The 19,153-nt window shown below is 38.7% G+C and overlaps 1 protein-coding gene across 1 annotated transcript in view; it reads right to left on the bottom strand.

Annotated features, from left to right (window-relative positions):
- cacna1ia (calcium voltage-gated channel subunit alpha1 Ia) overlaps positions 1 to 19,153 on the bottom strand; it is a 79,283-nt gene that overhangs the window by 56,731 nt on the left and 3,399 nt on the right. The window contains exons 2-5 of the mRNA XM_088007885.1: positions 15,914 to 16,047; positions 9,427 to 9,524; positions 3,991 to 4,150; positions 28 to 376 (exon numbers count right to left, since the gene is read on the bottom strand). Of these exons, the coding sequence (XP_087864011.1) occupies positions 28 to 376; positions 3,991 to 4,150; positions 9,427 to 9,524; positions 15,914 to 16,047 (741 nt within the window). The remainder of the gene's footprint in view (positions 1 to 27; positions 377 to 3,990; positions 4,151 to 9,426; positions 9,525 to 15,913; positions 16,048 to 19,153) is intronic.

Raw genomic sequence — 19,153 nt, 5'->3', positions numbered from 1 at the left:
AGATCTCTTTGCAAGAATGGAACCGACCTGGAAAATGACGATCCAGGCATACACAATGTTGTCAAAGTTGATTGCTCCTTTGTGGGGGTTAGTGCTTCCAGTATGGCACCGTGTGTAGTACTGGTTCCAGTTGATGCACAGACCCAGAGCTTCACCAGCGCCGCTGCCATTCGACAGCGGCTCAGGACTCAGGCCCAGAGACTGTCTGTGCAGAGCGTCTTCCTTATCCAGACAACATATTCGCCCTCCTTCCCGCCTCGCCGGTACATCAGAGCATGACATGATGCCGTTATCAGAAGCCAGGGAGCAGATGAAGGGCCGCTCGTCATCCTCTTCTGGTCGGTAGTAGGGAGCCGGCAGCGTCATGCCTGAAGGTCTGAGCCAAAAAAAAAAAAAAAAAAAAAAGATTTTTATCCTGTTTAATAATATGTTCTACATTTTTCGTGGAGATTCCCGTGAGAAGGGCAGAAGTGAGAAAGAAACAGGAAGGAAAAATGATGAGATATTTTACAGGGAGCCTTCTCTGAATAAATCTCCCCAAAGTATTATAAATAATAAAAACACGAAAGTGATACTGAAAGTACGGGGAATACAAATCTCGATGCCTCCATCCCACTCGGATGTTAACGTCACATTTCTCTACGACATGCATGGGGCAAGGTGTACATGTTTTCGACATAAACACCATCTCTTCCGAAATCATTTTACATTTTTAGTTGTTTGTGTAAAAGAAAATCCAGTGAAAAAACTGGAAGTTTCTCACACATCCAGCCTTATTTCACAATGTTATCTGATGTACGCAGGCTAACAATGTTCAGTGTGGGACAACTCTGTACACATAGACAATTATTTACACATTTGAATAAGTTTTATTATTTCTAGAGTGATTTTAACCATTTTTTTCTGATTTATTTCATTTGTATCTTAAATAAAGACAAAAAAATAGGCCACCACGTTTCATTTGACTCAAATTGGGATAGTGTTGCATTTGCTACAACTATATCATTTTTCAGCGAGCAATAAAACATTGTTACACTGCGTACAGTCTGGTATGTTTTGCATCGTACTCAGATCAGTTTTCAGTGGCAATAATTTGGAAAGTTGTGGATCCCTTTATACTAAAATATGTATCTTAATACATGTGGAATGCAGTTTTGAATCAAGTTTTCCATTTTGCTGTTCTTTCAGCTATGCAATTTGAAAGAAAAGTACTGTAGCAATGCTGCTTCAGTGAATTGATTCAGAAACCCAAAATGGAGCCAACAACAACAAAAATGAGTAACAATATTTAATATTTACGTAAATCACAGAGAAGGATATTGGGAGTAAGAAAATGCATGTCAGCTGGATTGTTCAAATACAGCTGAAGTATTTATTAGTAAAATATGAAAGATTTATGAAGCATTTTCTGAAAGCAAACACTTTTATTCGCTCCTCTTGTCTTTTCTTCTGTCTGTCCTTTCCAATTATCACATCCATATCCTCTCCCTTGAGGATTTTCAGACTTTCCCAATCATCTCTGTTTGTTGTTGTCGTCTGTCTTTCATTTTAAATCCAATCCTTTTGATCTAATCCGTTCTCTTCCTGCAGATGTCAGGGCTGATAAAGTATCCGCATACCTCCACTGTATGGTTCAGGTATTCCGACAGCAAAGAAGTGTACCATGATCAATAGTAGCACTTTTTTTTTCCAGTTCTTTAAAACAAGCTTATGAAACATACAATGCAAGCACAATGGAAGCTGCAGCACAACGGATGACATCGCAGTGTGCGCAGTGTCACAACTGTAACTGTAAAGGACTGCTTGGCTGCTGTTCTTGGCAAGCTATTATATTTCAAGAGCCATGCGCTCTGCTCTCGCTTTGCCTTTTGGGTGGACTCCCACTGCCCTCAATGCCCACCACTAATCACAGAGCGGTGGCAACATCGTGTCAACGGTAAAGAAAGAGAAGAGGAAGAAAATGTGGGAGCGATCAAAACCAATATTGTCATTGCAAAATTCAACAGCACTGCTGCAATTTCTTCTAATTTTCCCAATTCGGTTCAGAATACATTTCTGAAACTCATTGAACAGCTTGGTCACTACTGGTCGTCCATCCATCCATTGTAGCTGCTTGCGTTTGCAAGGTCGGAGGGTGGGTTGATGGCTACCTCCACACATCGATAGCCAAAGGATAATTTGCCAGTCCAAAGCCGGAGAGGCGAGGCAAATAGCTGAGGGACATGATGAGACGTGCTCAGTGACTGAAAGTGGACAACATGTCTGCTAGGCAGCGTACTCCTGCTCCTGTGTTGTTTATTTTTCCTCTTCTTTTTTGGCTCCATGTGACACAAAGCAGGTTTTTGTGATTTTAATGATCGAAATGGAGAACTGGAGGTGTACAGGGTTATACGGCTGCACTTTTATTTAGAAGGCTGCACCTGGTCAGGTAGTAAAATGAAAGTGAACATAATGTGATGTGCTTAAAGTCTAAAAAAAAAAGGGCAACAGAGTCCATAGCCAGATGTGACTCATAGCTTCAAAAAACTTCAGAAATGTTTGTTCTTTAGATAGAATTGGTTTCACCTCTAAGCACACATGCAGGATGTAAACCTGAAGTTAAGAATACACGTCTGATTTAAAAAAAAAAAAAAAACAACCTCCATATCCAAACTCATCATAGTCTTAGACATAAATTCAGTTTTTAGTGTAAAAAATTAAAAGAAATTCCAACAAAAAGATTGCTTCAATTCAAGGAAGACATGAAGGGAAGGAAGAAAGACTACTGGAGCATGAATGAAGGTTGTTGTCCCCCCTGCTTAGAGACTTGGCATCACACAGCATGGCATAGCACAACCTGACTTCACACTGAGAAGACACCTGCCAGTGGAGAGCGAGGTGGAGGCAAGGACCAAGAAGTGGGAGTAACACAGAAAAGCTGTGGTACGTGTAAAAAAAAAAAAAAAGGTCAGAAACAAATGGCAGATCGAGACAGGAATTAGCCTGCTGGCTTAAACAACACGGAAAGGACACCCTACACACTGTACTATTAAAATTTATTTTGTGATTACGTTGGCCTTTTTAAAAGAAACAACTGCATCTTGGAAAAGATGTAACTTTCAGGAAAAAAAAAAAATACAGAACATGTAATCTTGTTGGAACTTGTTAAAAACTAAACCACTGAGGACAAAATAAATCATGCAGGCCGACAGAGGGAGGCTATAAAATTGCCAAGCAAATGCTGCACTTGACAGCGGCACTTAGCCCACTTCATTATAACCTCGCAAACATATGCCCTTTACTTAGCATAATAGTCCTCTAGCACTAACTCACACCTTTCTAATTAAGCACTCCAGCCCCACTGACTACATCCAGTGCAATGATATAAAGAATACACAGGCATAATGCTTTGGTTCAGTAATAGGTGAGATGAATGCACACATCAACTCCTACATGAATCATAGCAGGAGTGTGCGTCAGTCTCTAGATGTGCCTGTGTCAATGTGGTAAAGAGCAGTGTAGTTTTAACACATATTAGCGCGCATACGTGTTTGCATGTCTTTCAGAGGCAAGCATGAAGAAAATGCAATCAAACAGAGTTCAATAAGAGTCCTGCACTCAGACACAGTGGGTGATGCCGTCACGTGGCGTCGTAAAATATGGAGGGCTGCAGCTGGAAACTAATCGCGTTCACAGTTGCAAAAGAGAAAGACTCCTGTAACAGTTTTTTTTTTTTTTTTTTTGGCGTTTAAAAGCCAGATGGAGAAGAGAATCTGCAGGCAGCGGCGAAAAAAAGATTAACGATGAAAGCATGTAAATGAGTTTTGCTTTCTGGCTTATTCAAAATATGCTAAGATAATTTGTAAAAAGGAACATTCACAGAGAGTTGATAGATTTCTTGGCATAATATTGGTTTGATGAGGTGAAGAAACGTGGAAAGCAAACATTAGGGGTTTTAGGAAGAAGTGTCACAAATCCCACTTGAGCGTCCTTTTTTTCCTTTTTACTCACATGGTGAAGTTCTCCTCGGGGTAACATCGGTTCCTCAGGAGTCCCGCCCATAACTGCACGCCGATGATGCCGAAGATGAAGAAGACGAAGAAGCAGAGAAGCAGCACATTGCCCAGCATGGGGAGAGTGTCTAGCAGCAGGTTCACCAGAATCCGCATACCTGCAGGGATTAGCATTTTAATCAGTCTGTAGGAGAAAAATATTACTGATTGAAGAAAAAAAGAAATAAATAAAACATTTGCATGTATTTTATCTTTTTACACATTTCCACTAAAATAACATTACAGAAATGCCTTTCTTTTGGCCTAAAGCTTTGCTAGGTCCCCTTATAGCAAACTGAAACGTGAGAAAACCAAGAGCAGTTGACTGGTTTACACCTTATGTCATTAACAGTAGACGGATGCGTTGGTAAACCCAAGAACCTAAGAAGCATTCATCCACAATATAAGTAGCAGTATCTACATAAACTACCTGTATAACCTTTTTATAAAGCATTCAGTCTGTGTAGCTAAGCAAAAATGGTGCAGAGCAAGGGTTTTGGTTTTTCTTAGTTTCGAGACATTTCAGAGATAAACATGTCTGCCTTTGCACCGTATGATACCGTCGTGTCACAATGAATCGTTCAAATCTGGCCATGTACTTGGTGGCGACCTCTACCTGGTCTGCAGTGTGGTTTATGTTTTTAAAATCGGTTTAGTTTCTAAACTGCTTGGCCGTTTTTTTTTTTTTTGTCTTCTCGATTGCTTTCCGATTCAGCAGAGGTCTGAAAGCTGAAAGGGATTCCGAAAGCTTTTGATTTAATTATGCGCGAGAAAATTCGAATTAATTTTTAACCAGCAGCTGAGATTTGACATCGCACAAATCAAAACTGCAGAAAATCTCCACATAAATAGAGAAAATAAAACACCAAGAAAAACAAATATATCTTTGGCAGCAGCTTGAAATGAGCTCATTCAAAGATCAAATGAAACATCAGCGACACTGATGCATTTCCAGACTACATGAGGTCACAGTCATGATGAGATGAGGCCTAATTGCAGAAATGCGAGTGTGTCCCCTGTCGAATAATGATGACCTTGTCCCCTGTTGATGAGCCTGTATCACTGTGATGACATACTGAACTGATACTGTGATTAGAAGAGCATAATGACAACTGATTGGTCTAATGAGCGAGTGAGGTGAGACCCCTCTGATGAGATCACTGCACAGAGACGGCGTTACCGTGAAAGTGTACCATCCACTCATCAAAAGTGTGTGTTGTTTCTCTGAGCTTTAATTCACGAGAAACAGCTCAGCGGTCGGTTAATGTGTCTCAACAGCACATGTAAGCTGCTATCAGACAGAGTGACAGAGGGAAAAAAAAGCTGTGGGAAGGAAAGAGACAGAGGAGCCAGAAGGAGAAGGTAATTATATTTGCAGAAGTGGGAAATACCTGTAGCTTATTCAGTCACAGAGCAATGTAAACACAGAGGTTGTCTTTTTGAAAATCTTAACATTCCTTGAGAAAGGCTCCCTGATTTTCAAATGCACAGCTTGTAGCACCGCTGGCTCGCAGCAAGAAGGCCCTTGGTTCAAATCCAAGGATTCTGTATGGAGTTTGCATCTTTTCGCCATGCATGTCTGGGTTTCCTCTGGGTACTCCGGCTTTCTCCCATTATCCAGAAACAGCTGTTCGGTTAATTGATTACTCTAAATTGCCCATATGTATGAGAGTGTGTATCCAGTGCTGTTTCTCCTTTTTGTCTCTGTGTTAACCTGTGATAGACTGGTGACCTGTCGAGGATGTATCCCTGCCTCTTGCCCAAAAATCGCTGGAGAAAGGCACCAGTTCCCCATGACACTGCACAAGCAGGTATATGAAGTTTTTTTTATTTTTTTTATTCCCTAATAACTTTACAATTTTACCAATACGAAGAAAAGTACAACCCCTGGCAGTTACTAAGTAAAAAAGCATTTACCAACACAAGCCAACATTTTTAGTGCCTTATTTAAGTTTATGTTTCTTTCTTTTTTTGCTGACTGTAAGCTTCTCTCTCACAACCTTGTTCACAGTGTGTGGTGGCAAGATAATTTTCAAGCAATAGTTGTTATCCTGATATATATATATATATGTGTGTGTGTGTGTGTGTGTGGGTGTGTGTGTGTGTGTGTAAAGGCAGAGAGAAAATTGAACTAGGAATAACTGCATTGAGGACTTTGAGCGTCTTTATGCAACCACCTTAAGAAAATTGTATATTTCCTTGAGTTTCCGATTTTTTAAGAGTGGATATTTGAAGGAGAATACTGTGTGCCGTTTATGCTCCAGGGAAACACAAAGTCATGGACTCATTTCAATTTTTAGAAATCTGATCAATCAAGGTAAGGGAAGGTGATTTTATTCATACAGCGCATTTTCTGCAACAAGGCAGCACAAAGTGCTTTACGTGAATCAGAAAGAAATACAAACAAAACAAAAAACAAGAAAAAAAAATCTTTTTTGGACTTACTTTCTCTACTGCTTTCCAGAAAAGAAGTATTTTGAAAAATCTTGGTGCATAAAATCATTACCCTTCTATCTTTTCATTGTCAGTGTACATCTGTTTGTGTTGGGACTGGGGAGGATCCACCTCTGGACTGAAGTAGAAATCACAACAGGCTTCGGAAAATCCAAATTTATTGGAAATCGAGGAAATATCAATGATTCTCGTGCAGATTGTTTGTATGCTAAAATAGTTCCTCAAATATATTTCAATTAACCTTTGGATTTTATGTTGGACAATTAATCTGAACCGGTTTGTCATCTCTGGCTGATTTGTTTCGTCAACTTTAAATGGGAAGCAGTAACACTGCTATCGTGCTGATGGCTGGAGGCGAGTCTAAATGTATTTGTTCCCCAGGGTTCTTGTCATTAGGCCACTGCTCCATTAGGCCTAATTGGCTGGAGAGAGGAAGAGATGGATTGAGGGAAACAAAGGGGTAGAGAGGGAGACAATCTGCCAAAAAAATATGGTGTGCGAACTCAGTAACAAGGAAAAGAAGGAGGAACCGAATGAAGACAAATCATAAAATGGAGAATACAAACAAAGCACATCTTATGGCGGAAAAATGTTAACTTTTATTATCAATATTTTCTCTTTTTTACGGTGGCACTAAAAAATATATCTACCCTCCTCCATCCTCGTCTACCTGTCTTCATTTCTAGCCTTTTCACCGATTTTTTTTATTTTTATTATTTGTTTGTCAGCTGCTGCTGTTCTCATATAAAGATGGATGCCTCAGCTTGCACCACACTGTTAACACATTTTTTGGCTCCCTGCCTGAGCCTTTCACCAAAGGAAAAGAAAATCCTCTCTTCCCTTTTCTTCCCCTCCTTTCAGTTTCTGTGGTATTTGTTGCCCCCCCAACAGTTCTGTCTAGCACCCCTTTTCCATCACACCAATTTCCTCAAAAACAAAGTTTAACACAACAGCACGCATTCACGTATGCCACACACTGCTATTATCTGCTCCTTGTAGGAGGGTTACAAATTGAGGTGTGTGAGGGGTCAGGGAGTGCTCATGCTGCCTTTGTACCTGTGGGCAAAGTAGCAATCCAGCTGAAGAAAGAACAAATAGCTTTATCCCCTTGGTTCTTCACTTCAGACATTCTCAACACAGAGTAGGAGTTGCACACACTAATTATGCACAGAAGTATGCATACGTTGCACATCAATACAAAGTAGATGCATATAAAGGCCCTTGTGCAACAGTCTACAAAAGATAGATAAACAGTATCTTAATGTTAGAGCTGCCTATGAGCTACGTATGCAAAGATAAACCCGTATATCTGCACAGGCAAGGAGGGAAACACAATCGTCAGCAGAAGGGCAAATTTGCTTGCAACCAGTCCACTTTTCTCCAAAGCGCCGTACGAACTCGTCTTCATACATTTTCCGAACCATTTCCCTAAGTGCTGCCGGTGTACCAAGTATTTGACCGAGCAGGTTCCTCTTTTATAGCTTCGACGGAAGGACGGCTTGCTCGTCAGAATATGCCAAGTAAAACAAGAAGACAATGTATGTGTTTACCTCGCTAAAGCCACTCGCCAAATTAGAATGGACATTTTTGCAAAACAAAACATCATTGACGCATTCACAGTTTGCATCCGCATGAAAACCTGTACTGGTACTTTAGGCGTAAAAAAAAATATGAGTTTTAGAGAACTTTTCAGAGCAGAGCTTTTTACATTTATAAGTCTGTTGCAGACTTGACAAAATGTTGATTTTGAAGCAGTACAACAGACAGAACAATGTATTTTGTTTTTCCTCACTCATACTTTGCACTCCACCATCACTACCCTAAGAGTGTAATTAAAGTTTTTTTCTCCAACATTCTCACTTTTTTCTGCTATTGTGAAGACAATGACAGAGAAAGTGACAGACAGTGTCATAGAGGAAGAAGGGGAATGTAATGAATAGTCCGGTAAAGCGTCTTTGTTGAGATCTTACAGACATAAAACCTGGCAAGTCGGTCTAAGTAGCTAACAGAACTGCAGATATTGATTCTATTATCAGGCAGTTTTTTTTTTTTGTTGTTGTTGTTGTTTTTTGCCATATGTGCAGAACTCAATTCAGGATGCGATAGATTGATTGGGATACTATGGGGAAGATTAGTTGTGCTCAGGACATTCTTCCTTTCCTGTTTCATGTGTTAAGCCAAGCACTGCAGCCTTCTGGGGCAGCATGGGTCATTTTAGATTTTTTTCTTTGAAATCCTACTAAACATACAAACCATAAAAATAAAAATAAAAATCTATATAAAACATATAGTGGACAAAAGTAAGTGTTTCACACATATTTTTTTTCAATACTCAAATATTCAAACAGCTTTCATCTATTTTCAACTTTCTACACAAATGTACAGCAATGACATGACTCCAGGCCTTGCTGGTTCAGGCTAATTGCTAATTATTATGACGACAAGCTGCCAATTATGGCAGCCGTACAAATAAATCGATAGGATCTGGAAAACCTTGCTGGAGAACGGAGTATTAGATGAGGAGACTGGGTTTATGGTCACACACTGATCACTGAAGCAGCATTAATGTGTGGTTTGTAAATTAGATAAGGCCGTGACTCAAGGTTTGAGCTGACTTTGTTATGAAGCATTAGATGAAAGTTTAATCATCCCCACTGGGAAATTGTGGTATAAGGATGGGAAAAAAAAAACAACTCCCAGAGATGCAGGAAAAATGAAATTCATCTACATGAATTTTCATGCAACTGCATTTCAACTCGATGCAAACTGACAGACAGATGTGACGACACAGAGAAGCTCAAAAAAAAAAAAAAAAAGGGAAAAAAAGCTCAAGCTGCAGATTGAAGCACAGGTCAACTTCAAATCATAAATACAAAGACATACTCACAATGCATACAATCTCCAGTTAAAAGGAAAAATAAAATACTTAAGCTTTTCTCACTTGGGACTCTGTTGATGGCTTTCAGGGGCCGAAGAACCCGAACCGTGCGAATGGCCGACAAGTTGATGTTTTGCAGGTCCAGGGAGTACTCCACCATCCTGGATTCAAAGACATTAAAAGAAACAAACATCAGTTTCTCCTTTTTTTTATTCAAAATATATCAAGTGTCACAATCCACTCAAATGTTTTTGAAGTATATAAGTGTTGGCTTCCACCCGTGTTTGACAGGGGCTGGAAATCGCCACCCACTCTTGGCAAAATGCACGTAAATTTAGGAAGTGTTGAGTAAATGCAATCAAATTATACGCTACTGGCAACTCAGAAAGCGTTTGGATTTCTACAACAGATCTGCTGAAAGCAGTAATGTGCCTGAGCTGCATTCTGAATCCCCCCCACCCCGCCCCGCCTCCTCTGCTCAGCTGGTGCTTAATATGACTTCACAGGTACTGACCTGAACACAACGTACCCATTATGACACGAATCATTAACGATTACAGCAATCAAACCATAGCACTTAGTTTTTAAAGCATCAGAACAACTCTTTTGGGACGTTTTGTCCACATCAATCACTCATCAGCCAGTCATAAAAAAACAGACAAGGAGAGCAAAGGTCATCTCCTCCCTCAGTCAAGATGCGCTCCAAAGCAGAATGCACATTTACAGAGAACTGTATGCAGTTTTTCTTATATATATATATATATATTAACATCTGCAGCAACCGTCTTCAGAGTCAATCAAACCTAAGAGTAAATTAGAGAGATCGATTAACTTCACAGTCGTGTTTCTTGGAGTTCCAGAGGTCCAGAAACCTTCTTGCTACAAAACAACTGTGTTATTAAACACGCCGTCATAAACTGCGCACTTTTAATGATGTCCTTATTATTTAATTTTTAGTTAGTTTTGCTGAAATAACACAAACCATATTACACAAGAGTGTGAACAGAAGAAATGATGGCTTGTGACATTTTTGAATGGCCGGTACGAATTCTGATTTCCACCCCGTCACCTGGAGCTGCCAGAGCCTCAGCTGCATCAAAAAAGATGCTCCACGGAAAGGTGCAAGACTCAAGGAAGAGGGGCATAAAGTTACAAAGCACAGAGCTGAAGAATGACATGAAAGAGATACGGGAAGAAAAGGCAGAAATATGGATTCATTTTCTTCTAAGTGTCGCCTGCAGGATGTTGTGTCTCAGTCAGAGCCTGGCATCTGTTAGCAAGTCATTTTCACTGCATGGCTAAGCTGTTTGTGCCCCCAAACTCAAACCACTTTCACACGAGAGCAGTCACGGTGAAATATACTGTATATGTGCCCGTGAAAGCGGCGAGTCTCCCTAAAAACGTGGCGAAAACTGCTACATGGCTCTTAATCGTCGGTTGCAGATATGGTTTAAGTGAATGAGGAAGTTCGTTGTTTGAGAACAAGTTTCAATTTCTCTGCAAATGGGATGTTTTTTTTGTTTTTTTTTTTTCTTTTTTTGTATGCAGATGTAATTTGCTGGTGGTTATAACATTGGCAGGACAGCATGAAACTAACAGCCGCATCGCTGTCATAAGATAACACCCAAATCTTATATTCAGGCCTCAAAGAAACAAATCAATCTCTCTGTCTGTCACATGGACAGTGTTCGGAGCCATGTCATTTACAATATTATGATACTTTATTGATCCCACAGGGAAGTACTTTCTATTTGCCCTTCATAGTCACTTAAGAAAGGATTACTTGGTTTAACAACCCTTTATGCATATGGCAGAGCAAGCTAAAAATGCTGCAGTGAAATATTTTCTCCCTCTGCTTGCATCAATAGTTCGGTTCCTCCTGTCCCTGAAGCTCCTGCGGCCTGCGTTTGAAGAATACATTTCTTGAAGAGATGTAGAAGTGCAACAGACTAATTTTCTTTCCCCGCTTCATTCAATGGAGTAGAAATGCCACACCTGATGAAAATGTCAAAGTGTAAAGAAAGGCACAGCCGTTGTTTTGGTGGTCAGACTTCTTTTCAGCTACATATAGGGGTCCTATTAATGTAACGTTTATGAAAAAAATACTTTTTTTTTTACATATTTGTCAAAACTGTCACCATATCTAACATGGTGACAGTTATATAGATAATCTGTGAGAAAAATCCATCTTGTCCATGAGCTGCAACAGCGATCTGAAGAAATGTGCTGCTCTCGTTCAAAAACAACCAATCAGAGGCAGGAAAAAGATCTTAATGCTGTCAATCATCCTTGCGTACATGATGCTTGACAGCGCTTAGACCCTCCTCCTGGCATTGGTTGGTTGTTTCTGACCAAGTTGTGTATTTTTGTAGTCAGTACTGGGAGCGCTGGGAGAAGTCAGAGGAGCTTGATTTCTTTTCCTCACACATTATCTGTCTTATGCTGTCACAACAAATGTTTAAAACGCAGATTTAAAAAAAATAAAATAAAAGTGACATATTATAGCTTTAAACCCATCCTAGGCAATTTCACCATCACCATTTTTAAAGACTAAGTCTCACCAATAAATTTAATTAAGGTCACATGCGTGTGATGTGATGTGAAGTCTTGCAATACATCAAAATAGTGTATGTATTATCTTGGAAAATAAATGTCTATGGTAAATATAAAATACATTGTGCTAGTTTTTAATACTTATATACATTATGATGTGATGCACTACAATGATACAGCTATAAACTAATAAATATTATGCTTTTGTGTCTTGGAGAAATCTTTCTTTGACACAAATTGTTGTATTTTACAACAGCAAAGAAAGAAAAACTGTGCATTGCACACAAGACTCAATGAACCTTAAAGCATTTTATGCGACAAAATCCAATTATGGTGTCAAATGGCAGTGTTTAGAAGTCAGATGGACCAGCATGTGCAGGCCTGTGGAAATGTTTGTAGGTTATGCACAACTACGCTTGATCAATGCCTTTCTTGTGACGTCATTTAGGGGTGTGCATCATTAATCATTCTCTAATACTCATTAGTACAATGAATGCAAAGTGTTTCCAAACCTAATGAGTAATTTAGTTAAATAATAGCGATGTAACTGTTCACACACACACAGAAAAAAAATGTGATTATGATATTTTTTCATCATCTCGTTCTCATGCCGGTGCACATCCAGCTTTTCGCTGATCGGCCTGGTTTGCTCAAATAGTTCAAACACTTGGATGCTAGGTGCGTATGATTGATGGTAATCTTTTTATCTTTCCAATGCATTGTGTGTTTATATGTGTCTGTTCTATTAGGTAGTCTTCCCCGATGCACATCAATCACATCGGTTTGCTTGGAAAGGTAATTAGTGGACTGCCCCAAATGTCCTTTTCATGATTGTTCTCTTTTTCTCACGTTGCTTTTTTTGTGATACCCTTATCCCCACTTTGCTTTTATGTGACAGGCGTAGTGTGTGTGTGTGTGTGTGTGTGTGTGTGCGTGCGTGCGTGCGTGCGTGTGTGTGTGTGTGTGTTTGAGTGTGTGTGCTGCTTCACAAACAAGGATTTAGAGGAGATTGAGGGCAAAAAAAGACAGATTTAAAAAGACGACTTTTACATAAAATACGCTGAAAAGATTTGGTAATAAAGATGCAAAAATGTGTTGTATTTACTTCCAAATTTGTGATATTTTATCATTTCCTTCTTCCTTTTTATCATTTCCTTCTTCCTATGGGGAAAAGAATGTTTTTTAGTTTAAACTGTTTATTACATGGAAGGGGTGTCCTTTGATTTTGATTTCTTTTAAATTCCATTCAGATCCACAAAATTAGTTTGTTACCTATGCAGTACTATTGAAAAATATTCTAGTCATTTTTTAAATGACATCAGGGAAGGTTTTGTATTACATACTTGTAATATGGTCAATGTTGATCTTACATAAGTCAAGTCTGTAGTCTTGCAACATCAGTGCAACTTACTCTGAAACTTGAGTCTTAACCACTGACTAACATAATAATAATAATAATAATAATAATAATAATAATAATAATAATAATAATAATAATAACAAAAAAACCTGCCTATCTGGGTCATTAAAATCACTCTTCTACTATAACTGTATTCACCTTCTAAGTTTTTTTTTTTTTTCAAAAAGATAAATGAAGACATACAACTGGTTGCACCTAAATCCAAATTGTGTTTTGTTGATTTTTTTTACTTTCTATATTTGTTTCCCCTTGTTTCAGCCAGGAATACAAACCATAAAGGGTGATGCAGAAATTGAGTAAAGAATGATCTCAGCAGCATATTTAAAAAAAAAAAAAAAAAAAGATTCAGTTTGTGTTTTTTCATACAGCAGAGACAGGAAAGAGTAGGATTTGTGCAGTGGATTTGGGTGATGCGAAAAAAGGTAACACGAGACTACACATGTCAATTTGGGTGACAGGCTGCATATTGTCTGGAGTGGAGATGATGAGTCAGATAGACAGAAAGAAAGGCTTGCAGAAGGACTATGAAATAGTGAGGTGATGCCTATGGGAGAAAGAGAGAGAAGAAAACGACATGGAGCTCATAACAGAATGTCGGCTGCGCTTGGGTCTGGAAAAGCTGGACATGCTCTCTAAAATTAGCTCAGGCTCTGCGCTAATCTACAGTTATTCAGAATAAAAACAAAGATGAGAGGTGTTCACACAAATCCATATCTAGACTCTGCAGTTCTAAACTTTTGATGCCAATGCAAAGCCTTAAAAGCACACAGTCGGTGAGAGTCTCTGCACATTCACTGGGGATAAAGTGATTCAGGTCAAATGAAGATGAATGTCCCTCCAGCTACCCTGGTAAGTCTGGAGCTCTGTTGTTGTTTTTCTGCAAATATACCAGGCACCCTTCCAATCTAAATCTCTTTGTCTTTCTCACACGTACAGAAAAAAAAACACACCTTAAAGGCTTAGAAAATACTAAACCTTAACCAAAATCTAACCCCAAACACTGTAACCCTCCGTCTATAAACATGCATACCAAATAATCTAAAGAGATTTATTTTATGACGGGCTCAGGCAGGGCGTGTCTCTGCAGTCCCACTCTACCGTGCCAACAGATTGATGTTCTGCATCATGACTAATATACACACCTACCCAGACTTGCTTTATTACCCATGTCTGAGCGTCTCATTGCACTTGGATCAAAGCAGGTGTTTGAGCAGATGTGTTTTCTCTGTGTGTGACTCCATGCATCGGTCTCCCATGGAAACAGCAATTAGCTATTGGGAAGAACATGTTAATCTCATGAAAAACATGGTATGACTATGGACGTGAGTGCTTTTCTGTACAGTGACACTGTGTGTCGTAATAGAAGCGAAGTGTGTAAGCAGTATTGTAGTTTTTTGGGGGTTTTTTTTCTTACATTTAGTCATTTTGTGACAATTTTTGCCCTATAACGAATGAGTTATTGGTACCTTTTTCCACAACAGAGCCAAAATTATCAAACTTATATGTATACAAATGCCCAAGTCTTGTGAAAAGGCAATCAGGTCTTGATTGTAAAACATAGGAATGAAATGTATTATTAAGGCACTGACGGGTTAGTTCACTGGGCAGTGAGTTGCTCACTTGAAGAGAGCAATTTAGGCCATTCAGTTCAGAGAGTCTGGGAGAAATTACCAAAGAGGGGTCAAGATAATTTCTTCACCAATTAAAGAGAAAATATCAAGCATCTAAAGCAACCCAAACTCAAACTTTATGAGGAGATCGAGGGAAATGTAAAATTGCTTATAGAGCTGCGTTCGGTTGTGCAAAAGAGTTGGGTAACACTTTATTTGAAGGGGGTTGAATAAGACTGTCATGACACTGTCATAAACACGACATAACACCTGTCATGAACATGAATAAGCCTTCATGAATAGTTATGACTGTTGTCATAAAGCGTCATTCGGTAAATAATGACACTTTTAATACAAAGTTGACATTATTCGAAATGTCTTCATTATGACAACTTGTCATTAATCTAGACAAGTGAAACAAATAACAAATGAAGTGAAACACACTGGACTACTATAACTTTTTTTTTTTCATTATTATTTTAGGGGTATTAGAGTAAAGAGGGTTGAATTATTTGTAAGAACTTCCATAAACACTGTTGTTTCCTTATATTTTACAACTATGCACAACTTTTTATTTTCAAGTCACAAAAAACAACCCAAGAATACTGTCGTATGGCACTATATGGAAAGCAACAAATAGCAGATGGTTACCTATTGTAAATGTAAATGGGTTACTGCAGAATTTGAATCAAACAAGTTAAGTCAGCTATAACAATAACATAATATAATTACACTGTGTGCTGTTTCAAGTTCTGTGTCATCTTGGATTAGTCTTAACAACCTGCATGCATTAATGAAACAGGTATGGACGAGTAGATGGATGGATAATAGCGTGATAATGACACTCTGGACAAAGATATAATTGGGGAAGGTGTTGAGTCTAACAGACTCACTGTTAGGCCTTTTTTTTTTATTTCTTTTTTAGAAGCTACGAATGTGATTCTTGCTTTCTGAAACACTTGCTCACCCAGCCATGACGATGAAAAAATCCAGCCTGTTCCAGGTGTCTCCCAAGTAACAGCGACGGCCAAAGATCCCCAGAGCCACCATCTTTACCACCATCTCCAATGCAAAGAAGATGTAGATAAATGCATCGAAGGCCTGCAAAAAGAAATGTAAACAATGAGGCAAGTGAAGCAAGACCACACTGAGATTTTGATCTTATTCAAAACACTCTAAATGAAAGTTTAATGTCACTTAGCTCAAGCTATCAGTAAAAACCAGAATTCTCACATGATTCAAGATGCTGATAATTTTTTCTTCCATTTTATATCAGCCTAAACTCTTTAAAACAACCTATTATTGCTCATCTTGCGCTTTTCAATGGTACATTCACAACTTTAAGTGGACCAGTTTCTCAGAAGCTGTCAGATAGGTTTTTTTTTTTCTTTCCAGAAGAACCGCTCCATTAATCACCACAGATGTTCATTCAATAATAAGAAGAACTAGGTTTGTGTCCTGATGGCTCGCTCTGCTTCTCCTTTGTTGGATATGGAAAACGTTATCTGAGTGGCTACTTTTTTTTTATGCCAACCATCAATGAGATTATGATTAGCATCCTAAAGAAAAACAATGAGATCTGAGTTTTCTGTTTGACCTGATCCAAATTACTAAGTAAAAATGAAAAAAACAGAGGAATACAAACCAAACGACAAAAAAAGAAAGATGAAGAGGGAAAAAGATAAACTGAGACAGAAGTGAGCCTATCCCTGTGTTGTCCAGGATGCATTATTATGCTCAGATGACTGGCTTAAGAGCCCATTGTATTTATGGAACAGAATCTTCCATGCGCTTTGCCCTGGGCTGAATGACTGCATTTACTGCCTTGTTACATATTCCTGCACAGCATTATTCAAACTAGTACCTCTTGACAAAGTGTTTCTCAAGGCCTGAACATTCAAATGGACCCATTGCTGCTTGGTGAAAAGCAATTTGTCAGCCATCCATACCGAGAGAAATGCATGCAGTGTGTCTCAAATGAGATCGTTTTCAAAAGCTACATTAGAGGGAATGTGGTATTTTTATAGTCCAAATATGACCATAAATAAACAAAATATGTAAAATAAACTGTTGAGAATATGTTTGCCTTTTAGTGTTTATCAAACACAGGTCTTCAATTTGTTCATTTCGTTCATCAGATAGTAGTCAAAAAGTGCAAAGGATGTTATTTTCATTGTCTTCATTGTACAACTAGGATTGACAAAAGCAGATTTTTATTTTTTTTTATCTAAAATCAATATCACTAAGAGGGGAAGCAGAGAGATTTCAGAGTTTTGTAAAAACAGGAATATAACACAGTTCTTCCTTTTTGAACACAACATTTCAGCCATTCTTTGATTTGCCTCTTTAGGATGTATAAATCCTCACTGTAATAACTGTGTGACCACATAAGAACTTAACTTGATGGCAGCACATGACTCACAAAAATCCATGTACACAGCAGCTCTGGATCAATAGTACATATGAAAGTTTGCTGCTCTGTGGTCACACATGCACCATATATCATTTTGGAAACTAAACTCAGCTATTTTTCCAGATCTTGGATGCTCCTTTTCATCTCTTACTGCCTATTATTTTATCAAAAGCCAGTTAATACCCTCTCTGCACAGAGCCAATACAGGCATCCAGGGACCACAGTACTCCAATAGTTTTGTTACTGATTGTCCAACCACAATGTTGACAACACAGGTAACCTAGTAAGTTGTTTCCTCACAATTTACTGATATCGGCTGACTGTAGAGTGGTGCACAATAGGACCATGCGCACTAGAAAGAAAAAAAAAATCAGTTTTTTTGCAGATCATCTTGTCCTGATAACATTTTTTTGATAAGGTACGACCCCCTCCTCTCCTCTTCTCCTCTTTATCTTCCCCATTCCTCATTCAGGGTTAATCCCACAACTTATTTTGCACGACAAAAATATTTTGCAATTAAATTGCAGGTTAAAATCTTGACGCTGTCTCCAGTCTCCTTAAATTTGAAGATGGTTTTGCTTTCGGGAGTCTGATGCGTCAAATGAATACACGGATCACTAAGAGCAAGGGGGCCTGATCACTGAGTTTACTGACGTGAAGACTGCGGACTGCCAGTGGCAGCTACTCCACGAGATTCGTTTTGTTACAGCCAGAGCAGTGGAAAAACGCCGTGAGCATAGGACCGGTGCTGCAAAGGTGTTGCAGCAAATTACATGGAGAACTTCCCACTCACAGGTTGCATTCTTGGCATATTGTGTCCAGTTCCACTTCAGATTCTTGGATGACCAGTCACGCTGCTGTGTGACGACCATACATTATGGATACAATCCCACTGCTGCTACCAAGTCGTGCTATGCTGCAGGACCTGGATCTGCTGCTACCTATAGACAATTAACTTTTATGACTGTCCGGTGGAAGTTTTGTGCAAACTGTGAGGAAACATTTTGACTCTATAAAGCAGGGATGTCAAGCTCATTTGGGTTTGGGGCCAAATCCAGACCATGAATGCTCTTAAAGGGCCAGTTGTGCCAGAATGTATTCACAAAACTTGTTCACAAATTGTTAACATATCAATTATTTTTTTTTAAGGATCAATGAATCCTTAAAATTAAATAATATTATTGAACATCTTTTCAGTTCCTCCAAGATTTCTTGATTCTTTTTGTGATTTTTTTTGCAATAAAAATCAAAGTGTTTGTGGAACAAATTTGTAAATATTTGCGCTTATTTATGATGGTAATTGCGACTTTTTATTACTCGCTGTTTAGATCATGGACTATAATCTGACATCAGTTAAAGCTGAGGCAGCTGCTTAGTACAGGTAAGAAAGTTTTTGACAATTTTTGAGAAAAATCTGCAATAAACTCCCAATTATGTATTGGCGCAAAAAAAGTGCAGGGATTTGCTGATTTTGCATAAATTTCCACAATAATTCTCAAGAAACTGGAGGGACTGATTGATATAATTTTGCAGTAAACTGATAAAAACTGCATTGATTTGATTGAGTTATATAATATTTAATCACACTTAGTGTTTAGTCTGGAATCTATAGGGCCACATAAGAAGCTACAGCGGGCCACATTTGGCCCACGAGCCTCAAGTTTGACACATAAAGCATATAAATCGATGATATATTTGGCAAGACTGCGCAAAGAAATCAAATTTCCGAAGATTTTAATGAAGTGCTGTTTTAGTTGGTGTGAGACATGCAGTTGAAAAAGGCTAGAAAAGAGG

This window comes from Poecilia mexicana, unplaced genomic scaffold, assembly GCF_051168715.1.
Source record: "Poecilia mexicana isolate PSO_F unplaced genomic scaffold, ASM5116871v1 scaffold_8, whole genome shotgun sequence".
Classification (NCBI taxonomy): domain Eukaryota; kingdom Metazoa; phylum Chordata; class Actinopteri; order Cyprinodontiformes; family Poeciliidae; genus Poecilia; species Poecilia mexicana.
Note: the sequence above shows the minus strand (reverse complement) of the source record. Positions and strands in the feature narration are given on the sequence as shown.